Source organism: Macrotis lagotis, chromosome 1 (genome assembly GCF_037893015.1).
Source record: "Macrotis lagotis isolate mMagLag1 chromosome 1, bilby.v1.9.chrom.fasta, whole genome shotgun sequence".
Lineage (NCBI taxonomy): Eukaryota > Metazoa > Chordata > Mammalia > Peramelemorphia > Peramelidae > Macrotis > Macrotis lagotis.
In genome coordinates, this window is record NC_133658.1 from 841,870,110 (window position 1) to 841,884,165 (window position 14,056).

The 14,056-nt window shown below is 36.3% G+C and overlaps 1 protein-coding gene across 1 annotated transcript; it reads left to right on the plus strand.

Moving 5' to 3' along the window:
• The first annotated feature begins 6,716 nt into the window (after positions 1 to 6,716).
• Positions 6,717 to 7,673, plus strand: LOC141507855 (olfactory receptor 52B2-like). Its single transcript, XM_074215912.1, has one exon. It carries the CDS (start codon positions 6,717 to 6,719, stop codon positions 7,671 to 7,673), a length of 957 nt encoding a protein of 318 aa, XP_074072013.1.
• Positions 7,674 to 14,056: the final 6,383 nt, after the last annotated feature.

Genomic DNA, 14,056 nt, shown 5'->3' on the forward strand with positions numbered 1-14,056 from the left:
AAATTCTGAATCAGAAAGTTCAATAGATAGGGAAGTCAGGAGGATCCTGAAATATCAGGACTGAGTTCCCTGAGAGAAAAGGAAACCCAGTTATTATTTTTTTTCTCTAAGCCCACTCAGGATTAGGGCCACTAGAGTCCCAAAAGGGAGAATTATTACCTGTGGTGAGTCAAGAAATTCCCATCTCTCATTACTAACCCTGAAGAAATTTCTTCCTGTTCCCTCTATTACCCCAGCAATTACAAAGTTGAACTTTTAGAGATTCAATTTTGGAATTACTTCTAGCTCCTTTTAATAAATCTTCAAATCCATATTCAGCATTTGTTACCTACTTTGGAATAGCTCCTGATGATGTAGCCCTGAAGGCTGGGGGAAAAAAAAAAACACTGTCTCATTTGATTATCACAATAATTTTATTAAGTAGGTGCTCTTTCTAACTTATTTTTTATATAGCAATCCAATCCATGAAAACATAAGGGAAAGAGAACTCTAAAACAGTAATTAAAACGATACCTGTACCTTACTAAAGAACTTCCAAAATGGGAGGGCAGTACCATTTACTTCTTATCAGAATTGATAGATGTATGAATGTATGAATGGACAAATGGCATGGGAAGGGGTTTTCAACTTAGTTCTTTTCTGATGCCTACTCTTTGAGTTGTATATGATATCATTGGTAGTCTTTATTTGAGGAATGGAATAATTTTTCTTCTGCTTCTTGTCAAAAAAATTCTTTATTCTAAAAGTCTTATGGGAGGACATGATGATGAGATGATAGCCAAGATTCCGTTCAACCATTATGGCTGGATAGGCCAAAAAGGGAGTCGTTCCATTCAATTTCAAAGAGAACCTTGAGGTTACTTGCAGACTTTGAGAAAACTATATACTTATCTCCCCACTGTGTGATGGAACACTTGCCTTTCTTTAGCCTACCATGGATTTTTCCACTTGTATTCTGGTTCATTATGTTCCTACTCGCTTGCTTATTTCCTTCATTGAGTCACTATGTACTGAATTTATTTGCTTATGATTCATTATATGATGTAAAATTTTAATCAGAGTATTCTAAATTAATTCAAAAGACAACCTTAATGCATCCAGGGCAGGCATCTCTCTTTAACCCTGTCATGATTCTCTTGACATAAGGCAACTTCTCCATTTGTAATAGATAAGATCCCAGACTTAGAAGTTTTTTCCTTCTTCCAGTTGATCTCAAAGAAGTTAACAAGACATGAACTCTGGATCTTTCTTAATCTTAAGAATACCTCTTGGAAAATCAGTGACAAGTTGGTGGAGTGACTCTAAGAACTCAGGTTACTTCTATTTTTTTCTAATTCTGTCTCTTGAAGAACCATAGGCTTTGAAATCTGACTGCTTGTGGCACAAATTTTTCACCTGAACAAATACCACTTTTAGTTTCTGCCCTTGCTAGATCTCTTTGTTGGTTGATCTGAAATCACTTTAACTTCAGTCTGATATACAACAGGTATATGTAAGAGACTTTAGACTGTACCAATGTGGTTGGAGTCAGATATTCATAAATGCTATACAATATGGAATAGGGAACTGTTGACCTTTGTTCAGCATTCTCTTTCTTTCTTTCTTTCTTTCTTTCTTCCTTTCTTCCTTCCTTTCTTTCTTTCTTTCTTTCTTTCTTTCTTTCTCTCTCCCTCTCTCTCTCTTCCTTCCTTCCTTCCTTCCTTCCTTCCTTCCTTCCTTCCTTCCTTCCTTCCTTCCTTCCTTCCTTTCTTTGTCAAGGCAATGGGGTTAAGCGACTTGCCAAAGGTCATACAACTAGGTAATTATTAAGTGTCTGAGGTCAAATTTGAACTCAGGTCCTCTTGACTTCAGGGCCACTATGCCACCTAGCTGCCCCTATTATTCAAAAGTTTATGCTATTCCTTCAGTTAAATGACATTATGATCAGGAACAAACAACTTCTTCATCTTTCCCCTCTAACCTATGCAGCCAGGAAAACATTTCCCAGCCTCATCCAACCTGAGTCTAGTCAATTTTTTGAGCTTATACATATATAAGACTGACAACACAATTTTGTATCTGTAGTACAAGATGGACTAGGCAGATAGGTGTCTAAATGGATAGAATGCTTGGCCTGGGGTCTGGAAAATTCATCTTTCTAAGTGCAAATCTGACCTCAGACACATGCACTATATGACCCTGGACAAGTCACTTCACTCTGCCTCAGTTTCTCATTTATAAAGTGAAATGAAGAAGAATCTATACTAAAAAATTTCTAATGGGAAATATCTGAAAAATGACTGAACAACAATAAAATGGAGAAGATATGGTCAGAAAGTAGTTGGTATGAAAAAGATTAGCTTTAGTGGATTTCCATGGACAGCAAGTACAATATAGGTCCATTGTGCTATGGCAACAAAAAAAAGTAGATAATGCGATCTTGGGATGCATTGAGAGGAATAAGGAATAATATATAGGAAACTCGAAGTGTGCCTGTATAACAACAGATGGGAATACTAGGAATAAGGAAATGATATTCTTTGTCCCCATGAGAAGATATCTGAAATAGCAATAATAATTTGTATTTATATAGTATTTTAATGCTTACAAAGTACTTTACATATAATGCCTCATTTAATCCTCATAACCACCATGGGAAGTAGAAGTTATTATTACAATTTGACAGATAAGAAAACTGAAGCAGACAGAGATTGTTCAGTGTCTTGTCCAAGGTCAAACAGCAAGAAATAGTCTGAGGCTGAATTTGAAGTCAGGTTTTTCATATCCTAGGGTCAATACACTATCTTTTTTTCCCCAATTAACTACTGGGAATTATGTGTAGTTCTGGACACTGTTTTTAACTAAAAACTGATGAACTGGAGAACTTGCGGAGGAGAGTAAATGGAATAAAGAAGCATCTAGAGATCATGCCATATGAAGGTCTTTTAAAATTATGGATATGTAAAAAGTCCAGAAATGAAGAGACTTAGGAAGGGACAGGCCGGGAAATGATTACTATCTTAGAGTGCTTGAAAAGCAATCATATGAAAAAGGGATTTGATTTTCTTTGGCCTTAGAAAATAGAATCATGAGTCATGAGATATAGGGAAAAAAGATCCCTTGGTTTTGATGTCATGGAAAAAAGTAATTCCTAATAATTCAGTCTCTACAAGTCTAATGTTTCCTTTGGTGACAGTGGGCTCTTCCTTAATTGGACATTTTAAAATACTGGTATGTTAATAAATGTTTAATTCTCCAGTTAAAAAAAAAAGACAAACAAAAAACCACAAACAAAAGTTCCCACCAATAAATTTAAGCACCATTAACATTTTCTCTATTACTTTCTGAAGTCTAGTTAGCTCTCTAGAGCAGTTCTTCCTTCAAAGAAAGACTGAATGACCAGTTGTTAGTTGTTCAGTAAAGAGATTCTCTTTCACAGATGGCTTAAATCACTAAGGGTGCAGGGTGTGTGTGTGTGTGTGTGTGTGTGTGATGTTATACTGAATGTAAGAAAAACTCAGGATATTTGTGTATGAGAAAGAACTTGACACAAGTGTATATAGGAAACTTGAAGTATGCCTGTATAACAACAGATGGGTATATAATTGACTGCATATACAAATGAGAGACTCAGGTGATATGTATGTGTGAAATCAGGCACAAGTTTGAGTGTATATGAGTTTGTGTGGGAATGTGTATATGAGTGAAACTAGTCTGTTTATGTGGAGGAAGAAATGGGTGAGCGGGTAAGGGTTTGAGTCTTTCCTGTTTCCCATTACTAATTCTCAGGAGTAGAATTGAAAAGACCAGGAAAATTGAGGTCTATTTGACCTGAACAACAGCAAGGTCTAATTCTCTGCCACACAGTCCCAGTCCTCCTGGGAAGGAGCAAGATAAATACTGCTCCCTTCTCAGGGATGTCTCTAATCATGCACCTGTGTATGTTTAAAAATACATTTGTCTATTTGTGGCTGGGTCTTGGGGTCTCCATATTAGTTCTAACTTCACACTAAGGACAAGATTAGGTGAGTTCATACCTTTCCTAGATCAAGTTTTTGAAAATAAAGACCTTCATTGTATCTATACTATTATTTTCATTAATCCATATCCTCATTCAGGAATCAGAACTCCAGACAGATATTGTTTAGATAGGCTTAGGAAAAGAAGTGATTTAGGTTAGACCTCTAGAAAAATTTCCAGGGAGAGATACAAGGCCCAGGCACTTAAGGGATGACTAAGAAGAGAAGGAATGTTTCAAGGTCTAAGCATGTTTGATGTTACCCTGTTAAGAGACTAGACAATTGTGTCCATTGACCTAAAGATTTCCAGAGAAAGAAAGATAGTCTTTTTTCCCTTCTTCCATCAAACTTATTCCTTCTGAGGCAGATCTTTGCTCTTAATCTACTGGAAAGGAAGAAAAATTGTAGTGGGGAGAAAAGGGATTCCTGAGACCTGAAGTCTCAACTCTCTCTCTCTCCTTGTCTCCTGTTATAGGAAAGGTACTGGGCTCATAGTTCACACTAGGAGAGTTGGTCACCAAAATATTGACTCTAGAGTCTCCCAGTCTGTTTCTAGAGGAGTGATTAGAAGTGTCTCATGAAAAGATAGGTTTCTTATCACTGTGGGGATCTAGTGGAGACTGGATAACCATTTCTCAGATAAGTTACAGATATGATTCATTAGACTGGCAGATCTACAAAGTTCCTTCCAGTTCTACCAGTCTGCAGTTCTAACACGTCAAAAGATCTTTGATTTTGTAAGTGTGGGCCTGCCCTCTGCTTATTGGATGATGTCCTGAGCTGTTTTGACCCTAACAAAGAATTCCTGGTGGCCAGCTTTCTGGTAATGGTGGACAACCAATTATTAGAATGTCTTCCAATTTAGCTAGGCTCATTCTGGGTCATTAGTTTCACAATCTTGCTCTATATTGAAAGAATTTTGGAACTTTCAGTTGGATAAACAGCTTTTAAGAGCTCCAAGTTGCTTTCATGCCACCATGGGACACCAGAGGACTATGCTAAAGAAGGCTGTTTCTAACGTCACAGAGAAAGTCTACATTCATAAATATCCTAAGTGACTTTTAAAATTTTCTCTTTCTCTTTTCTCCAAAAAGTTAGGAGGATTGTGGGTACTGGTTCCTGAAAAGGTTAGGAGACTTTTAACAGATGTAACTCAATGGGTCAAAATTATGACTAAGGAAGTAAGTTTACAACAGATTTAATAAACTGACAAAAATTATGACTTGAAAGTTCATTCTGACTAGGCAATAAACATTAACGTTGACAATACCAGAAGCTTCCAGAAGTAGTCTTTACTTCTGAAAAGAAAATTGACTTAACAATGAGAAAAAAAATAAAGAATACCAATTATGCCCAATAATGCTATTCCAAGATTTGTGCAGATACCATTCTTAAAAATTATTGAGGACTCCAAAGAGCTTCAGTGGATGTGGATTATATCTATAAATATTTAGTTTCCAAAATTAAAATAATATTTTCAAGTTTTTATTAATCCATTTTAAAACAACAAAACCATTACATATTAATATAAAGACATTTCAATGAAAATGTATATTTTCTAAAACAAAATAACATGAGTGGCATTGTCTTACCTATTTTTGCAAATCACTTTAATAAATTTGCTTTAATATCTACTTCAAGATTCAATCTATTGCAATATGTTGTTTTGGTTAAAGTAGATAGAAAAAATCCAGCTTCACATAGATATGCAACTGGAAAAGGGAAGAGCAATTCAATAGGCAAATAACATTTTAGTATTACTATGCAAATAGTTTTAGCCTTAAGAACCCTGTGAAAGACTCTGGAGCATCAACTACATTTTGGGACCCTTGGGTCTAACCCATAGTACCTATTTTACAGATGAGCAAAAAAAGACCTGAGAAGTGAAAAAACTTAGGATCAAACAAAACCAAGTCTAATCCTTTTCCATATGTCAGAGCCTTAAATACTAGAAATTAGCTTTGTCTTCTTGAAAATTTATCTCTTATCTCTCCAGTCCCTTCAGTTTTTTGGTCATGTGGTATGTTTTCTAGTCCTATCATCAGATCTTTTCACTTGCATCTCCTTCTTACCTCTGTTTCAAATTCTTAGATTTTTTTCAAAGTACAGATTTGCTATGGGAGATTTTCCCCAATCTCTATAGTTGTCAATGGTCCCTTCTCCCTCCTTATTTTACAAAGAAACAAAAAAAAAATCCTTTACACTTACTGTGTTTCTTTTGTATATTCTTATCTCTATGTTACTGATTAGTTATTTCAACCTTGTGACCCCATATTGGGAGTTTTCTTGGCAAATATTACTGTAATTGTTGATCACTTCCTTCTCCAGTTTATTTAAAACATAAGAAACTGAGGCTGTAAACAAGGTTAAGTGACTTGCTCAGAATCACACAGCTAATCTGTGTCAGAGTCTATATTTAAATTCATGAAGAAATCTTCCTGATTCCAAACCCAGTGCTCTCTGCCCTCTTATCTCTCCAGTGAACTACTTAACTGCCCTCTTAGAGGTTCATGTGACAACATCACCCATATTTATTTCTAGAGGATTTGTTTCATTTTTATCATTGTATTCCCCACCACTCAGCACAATGCCCAAGACATAATTCTTGGTAGGCGCATGTTCAATTGAATCTAATTAGAATTCTTCACTATTACTCTGTGTTCAGGTGGTGACCAAAACGAAAGTCTAAAAGTTGCAGAGTAGGATCTGATTCCTAACATGTTGCCAGCCAACCACACCAAATTCCACCCAGCCTCCTTCATTCTACTAGGAATTCCTGGTCTTGAGGCTAATCACCTCTGGCTTTCATTTCCCTTCATTATGATGTACACCACAGCCATGGGTGGCAATTTCCTTCTTCTCTGGGTCATCATCTCAGAGCGGAGTCTCCATGAACCCATGTATATTCTCCTCTCTCTCCTTGCTGTCACAGACCTCATCCTCTCCACCACAACTGTGCCTAAGGCCCTGGCCATATTCTGGTTCCAAGCTCATGATATCCCCTTCCCTGCCTGCCTCACCCAGGTCTTTTTCATTCATTTTGTCTCAGCACTGGAGTCAGCCACATTGCTTTCTATGGCATTTGATCGTTACGTGGCCATCTGTGATCCTCTGCACTATACATCGATCCTCACCTATAAGGTCCTTGGCAAGATGGGACTGGCTGGTTTTGCTAGAGCTTTCTCTACTGTGGCGACCCTTGTCTTTCTCCTCCACCGACTTCCCTACTGTGGTCATCGTACTGTACCCCACACATATTGTGAACACATGGGTGTGGCCCGGTTAGCATGTGGGGACATCCGTGTTAACATCATCTATGGTCTCTGTGCAGCCCTTTCAACCTTGGGCATTGATGCAATTCTCATTGTCATCTCATATGTTCTCATCCTCCGTGCTGTCTTTCGCCTACCATCCCAAGGTGCACGACATAAAGCTTTAGGCACCTGTGGTGCCCATGTTTGTGTGATCCTCATGTTTTATACTCCTGCCTTTTTCTCCTTCCTCACTCACCGCTTTGGGAGGGGTACAATCCCCCGCCATGTTCACATCCTTTTAGCCAACTTGTATGTGGTGATACCACCCATGCTCAACCCCATTGTCTATGCAGTCAGAATGAAGCAAATTCGGGATAAGGTTATTCAGAGTTTTACTTGGATGGGGAAAGGAGGTCACTGAGAGGGAGGGGTAAGTAGCAGAAAGGAAATCCTCCTATCATATGAACAAAGAACAGATAAAGTCTCTTCATCTTTCAATCACTGGATTCTGGAATCCAACAATTGAAAACTAGAGATCTTCTAATTTTCCTCTAAAGAGTTCATGCATTTCTAAGACAACAGGCATGGAAACCCAGCCCTCTCCCCTAAATATGGGGAAATCCCAGAGAAGAGAAATTATTTTTTCCCAATATCTCAAAGGTGGAAGACAACAAAGCCTGGATTCAAGCCAAGGTTTTATCATTTAAACTTTTTGTGGTTCAAATTTCTTCTTGTAGAACATATATTCTGTCTAAATAAATCTTCAGAAATAGAATTTCTTTAACAGGAATTCTTAATCCTGTGTTTGTGAACTTGTTTTTTATAACTTTATTTCAATGTTGTTTCTTGCATAATTTTAGGTTATTTCATTTTGTGCATTCAAAAATATTCTAAGAAGGGGTCTATAGGCATCATCAGACTTCCAAAAAGGTTCGATGACACATAAAATGTTAAAAAATTTTTACTTTTAAAAAATCAGGTGATTTTTACAGCAAGGTGTAAGCCTCATAGGGTTATGATTATGAAGGCCATTTTATCTTTTTATTTTAAATCTAAGGTAAATACCACTTAACCAAGCTAGCAAACCCTCAGGGAAACTCCTTTTTGGGTGGAAAAATCAATTCACTCCCTAGTGTTCCTACTTTGAATGTACAGAAATAATGGCAAATATGTTTCTTTTTCTCCACTTTGCCTTGTGGGAGTTAGATGTATTAATGTATTTTTATTGTATATGGATGTTTCCTTGATATTTAAATGTATCAGTGATCTTATTGTATGTCTTTTACCAGTACAGAATTTTTCATCCTTTCTGGCTTTAGTATCTCCTTTTCCAAATGTGCTGGGGGACTTCCTGAGGGTTCTTAATATTGCACATTACATGTTTTTATCTTATATATGTATTAGCTAATTTATTTGACTATAAGAGCAGAATAATAATCTTGTCTAAGATTCTTGTCTCTGTGTACAGGCAGTACCCAGCCCATTGTCAATGATAAATAAGTGTTAAAGTGGTTGTTGAATATATTAGAGCTGGAGAGAGTTGAACACTTGGGGTTCCTTAGAAGGGAGATTTCTTATTGGACAGAAAAGAAGAAAAGTAACCTTCAGTGATGGTTTTATCAAATTAATCCGACACTCCAAAGAACCAGAGGGAAAGATTCAGACAGAAATGGTAGGCAAAAATATGTTCATGAACCACTAAGGACTCACAGTGAGTTGAAATATTCAAATTGATTTAAAGGGTAACTAGGTGACACAATGAGATATTGTGCTAACTTGGAATTAGAAACACTCATCTTTGGGAATTCAGAGTTGTAGGACCTTGGGAAAGTCACTTCATTCTGTTTGCCTCAGTTTCTTCATCTGTAAAATGAGCTGGAGATGAAGATAGTAAATCACTCTAATATCTTTTCAATGGAAAACAAAGAGTTAGACATGACTGAATAATATTAAACTTATTTAAAACACACATACATATACCCCATAAAACTTATTTAACACACACATACACACACACACACACACATACTCCACAACATAGAGAAGACCACAAAGGTATTGAGAAAAGTTTAAATTCAGAGAGAAAGATGCTATGTTATATTTGTATTTCCTTAGATTTTATTCAAATTGTATTCTGGATTCAAATATAATAATTAGAAGTAAATAATTTTTATAGTTGGTCAACAATACCAGGCACCCTGCTAATTGTTGGAGACATAAAAACATAAACATTTATCTCTTATTTAAAGAGCTCATATTTTAATAAGGGAGACAAGGGAGACAAGTATACAGAATGTATATACAGATATACAGGGTAAAGTTGAAATAATTTCAGAGAAAAGGGATATCAGTGGAGATGAGAGAGATAGTAGGTAGGAATTGAACTGAGATTTAAAGAAAGGGAGAAGAAGGAAATGAGGAGAAATTTGTAGGCAAGGAAGACAGACAATGAAAAGTTTTCTGTTGGTTGGACACAGAGTATTCTATCTGAGAATCTACAAGCTGGTCAACTGATAAAGTACCAGGAGAGGAATGAAAAATTCTGGAAAGTTAAGGAGTACTAGATTGCAAAGGACTTTAAAAGGCCGAGGAGTCTGTATTTTATCTTAGATAATATAGTAAGGAATTGGAGTTTCTTGAAGGAGCTGATGGAGATAGATCTTTAGAAAGACCACTTTTGATAGCTGAGGGGAAGATGGACTGGAGAGGAGAGACTTGAGGCAGGGAAACCCAGGTTCTTGCAACAGTCCAAGGCTTGAGGTACTAAGGTTTGGGTGGTGGCTGAGTGAGTGGAGAGAAAGGACAAATGTGTAAGAGATCTTGCAAGGATGAAAATAAGACTTGAAATCAGATTGATTTGTTACGTTCTCAGCTTTGAAGAAAAAATTTTTACTTATGATCATAAGATTGAATAGAAATGTTTATATCTCCTCTGTGTCAATCAATGAACAATGAAGTAGTGAGTTTTGTCTATGCAGAAGACACTGGAATTACCAACTACCAAACCGTGGGGACTGCCTAGTGGCAGCCTACCTGATGTCTGGCAGGCCCCATACACTTGAGGAAAACCAAAGGTGTTCTACAAACAAAGTTTCAGAATTTATGATTTTATCAGTAACGAGGAGCCACAGAAGGTTTCTGAGCAAGAAATCAACATGGTTGGGACTGATAATTAGAAAGATTTTGAGAAACAAAGCAGGGAGAGCAATGAGGTGGCTATTATAATGGCTCATCTACATTCATCCATTATAAAGTTCATCTGCATTCAGTTACCTATGTACCAGTACTTGGGCAGTTAGATGGTGCTGTGGATAGAGTGTCTGACCTGGAGTCAGGAAGACTCACAGTCCTGAGTTGGCCTGGGACACTGATTAGCTGTGTGACCCTGGGCAAGTCATTTAACCCTTTTTGCCTCAGTTTCCTCACCTGTAAGAGGAAATGGAGAAGGAAATGGCAACCCCTCATATCTTTGCCAAGAAAACTCTTAATGGAACAATGAAGAGAAGAGCATGACTGAAAAACAACAAAACAATACATGTACTCCCATAAAATGACTTTCAGTTTCATATGCAGTTATACACAAAAATCACACAATGACAGAATCTTAAACTTATTCTATGTTCTTCAGTGCTCCTAATAAGTAACTATTTGGTTATTGCTTAAGGACCTCCAGTGAAGGAGACTCCACTGGCTAGCAAGGTAAACTATTCTATGCTTAGATTGCTACAATTATAAACTTCTTTTTTGCACCAAATCAAAATGTGTTTCTCTGCAACTTCCACTGGGCTGCTCCTACTCTTTCATTCCTTAACTGTTACTTTCACCCTCTTCCCTTCCCCCGAACATGTTGTTATTGCTGTTCAGTCATTAAAATCATGTCTTTCTGTGACCCCATTTGGGGTTTTCTTGATAAAGATGCTAGAATGGTTTTACATTTCCTTCACCAGTTCATTTGACAGATGAAGAAATGGAGGCCAAGTGACAGCTAGTAAGTGACTTAGACCAGATGAGTCTTCCTGATTCCAGACTTTGTACTCTATTTTATCATCTAGTCTCCTAAATATTTACTGGTACAAATCAGCAACATACACAAATACACAAAGGTTCAATCATAAACACTTAGAAAATCAATCAGAAGGGACTTCAAGATTTATTAATTCTAATTTTCCTTCTAGTAGGGCACAACCCCACCCCCCCAAACACACATTCTCTTGTCTTCAAGGAATCATTCAAAGTCTGATTAAAAGTCTCTAAACTGATGGTTTGGAACTCAATACCTACCAAGATGTCTTTTCCATTTTCAGATAGTTCTGATATTTGAAATTTCCTCTATCATGTTGTTGACTCATGTAGAGCTCACAGTTCCCTAAAACACCCAGATTTTTCTCAAATGAATTGCTTTTTGCCCAGAGATTTTAAAGACATGTTTGTGTTCATAGTAAAGTCAGAGTCCAGGGGAAGGGCCAGTGGAAACCAGCCCTTTAACATGCCATCACACTCAGCTCATCTTCTTTGTAGGTCTATACTTTTGGTATCACCATCCCAAAGTTATTGTGATCAAAGGGCTTTGTTAAGTTTAAAGTAAGTAAACTCAAGATATTATAATTAAATGATTTTATTATTAGAAGAACTAGAGAAAATACATCAGAATGGTTTGTCAACTCTGAAGAATTTATGCCAGGGCATGGAGAAGTCTCATTATATGAGAAGGCATAGATGGAGGGGTGTCTCATACCTAGTAGATTTCCCAAACCTGGAACAAAGTTTCTCAAACTTTATGGTCTTAGGATTCTTTATGCTGAAAAGTGAATCAGAACTCCAAAAAGCTCTTGTTTATGTGGGTTATAACCAGAGGTCTGTTGCTAAATGTTTCACAACTCACTCAAAAAACTACTTGGCATATTTTAAGTTCAATCTGTATTAATATTTTCTTCATTTTTTCAGTATAGACAATTATCAAAGCAATGAATCAAACCCTAATATGTAAGTGTACACACTAAATATTTGGACTTTACTAAGTTGTAGCTGACTCCAGCATACTCAGTTGTCTATATTTACCATATTAGAAAAGAATATAAATATATATGCATATATATATTATTTTTTTTCTTAGTTTTTTTTTAAAAAAGCACAGACCAAAAGAAAAAAGAAACATTAAAACAAGAAGTGAAAAATAGTAAGCTTTAAAAAAAACAAAAAAAATAGTAAGCTTTGATCTTCAATTAGACTCCATCAGTTCTCTTATCATGACTTCTGAAATCTTGGATCATTGTATTGCTAAGAAGTTGTTTTTCACAATTATCATACAATATTGCCATTTCTGTGTACAATGTTCTCCCTGGTTCTACTCAGTTCACTTTGTATAAGTTTGTATACTCTAAATTTTTTTCAAATCATCCTGCTCATCGTTTCTTATAGCACAGTAGTATTTTCTTATAAGCATATGCCACAACTTAATAATTCTCCAACTGATGGACATTTCACCACACAAAGACAATTTGAAAACATTTTAAAATATTCAATAAAATTATTATAATAAACCCATTATCTATTAACAAAAAATTTTGATGACAATTTTATTTTTCAAAATATTTGAAAGAATGGCATTGTAAAAATGTTTCTGCAAATTTCTTTGAAGTCTGGCTTAATAGAATACAATCAATTTTTCATATCTACTTCTCCATTCAATCTATTGTTAACTATTGTTTTAGATAAAATGTTGAAAATCTGGTCTCATTCAGATATGTAGTTCAGAGTATTTTAATACACAAATAACATACTCACATACTTTTGACTTTGTAGATGACCTTAAAGGGGGGGTCAGGGACCCCCAGTCATCCTTGAGTCACACTTTTAGAACCACTGTACTGAAGTAATAAAGAATTAGTGTGAGTTTAGAATACTAGGACTTAAGAGCTGTATGGACCTTTAGATAATTGCTAGTCCAGCCCCTTCATTTTGTAGATGAGAAAATTTACTAACATGTTGCAAGTGGTTTTACAAAGAGGACATAAAAGATAAGGGGATGGGTCAGCAGAAGACCCAGGGAAGGAGATGCCATGCAGAAGGAGAACAGAGCAGAAAAGAGAGGCACTTATGATAAGTGATATAATTAGGCCTCTAAGTAATTTTTCCTAACATCTGGTCTGATCATATCACAGCAGTAGTATTATGTTAAATTTTGGATGGACAAATAGATGATAGGAGAGAGGAGCACAGACACAGAGAGACTGAGACAAAAAGACAGGGACCAGGGACAGAGATAAAGATGGAGACAGAGTTAAAGACAGAGACAGAGATATACACACAAGAGTCAGAATCAAAGAAGAGAAGTAAAGGATATGCTTTCTAAAACATTCCTATAAAGTCTGGAATTCTGTGATCCTTTCAAGATTCAGGGTCCCTGAACTTTGATCATTTGATATAAAACTGGATGTACTGCCTAATCCTTCCTGAACAAAGTAGATAAGACAGGTTATTTACTTGAGGTTGAGTGTTTTCTAATGAAACTGAATTTTAAGAAATCATTCTGACTTTCAAAGTGGCAATGACTCCAGTATTTGAATTTATTTTTCCAAGAGACTTGAGGTTTGGGATAGGGAGGGGAGAGCAGGATGGCATTCTGAAAGCATCCCTACAGTATTTCCAGGACATATTTCTTGAAGTAGAATGGGGAGATCTATTGCCTTAATACAAGAATAACTGCATTTCCCTTGAGACTCACTCTTACATTTCAATTGAAAAAGTGTATGGTGCAGCTCTTACTGTTCATTGCCCCGACAAATATTCCAGCTGAGGGATGTC

Excerpts from the sequence above, each read along its gene's own strand:
- LOC141507855 (XM_074215912.1), top strand. The coding sequence starts at position 6,717 with ATGTTGCCAGCCAACCACACCAAATTCCACCCAGCCTCCTTCATTCTA.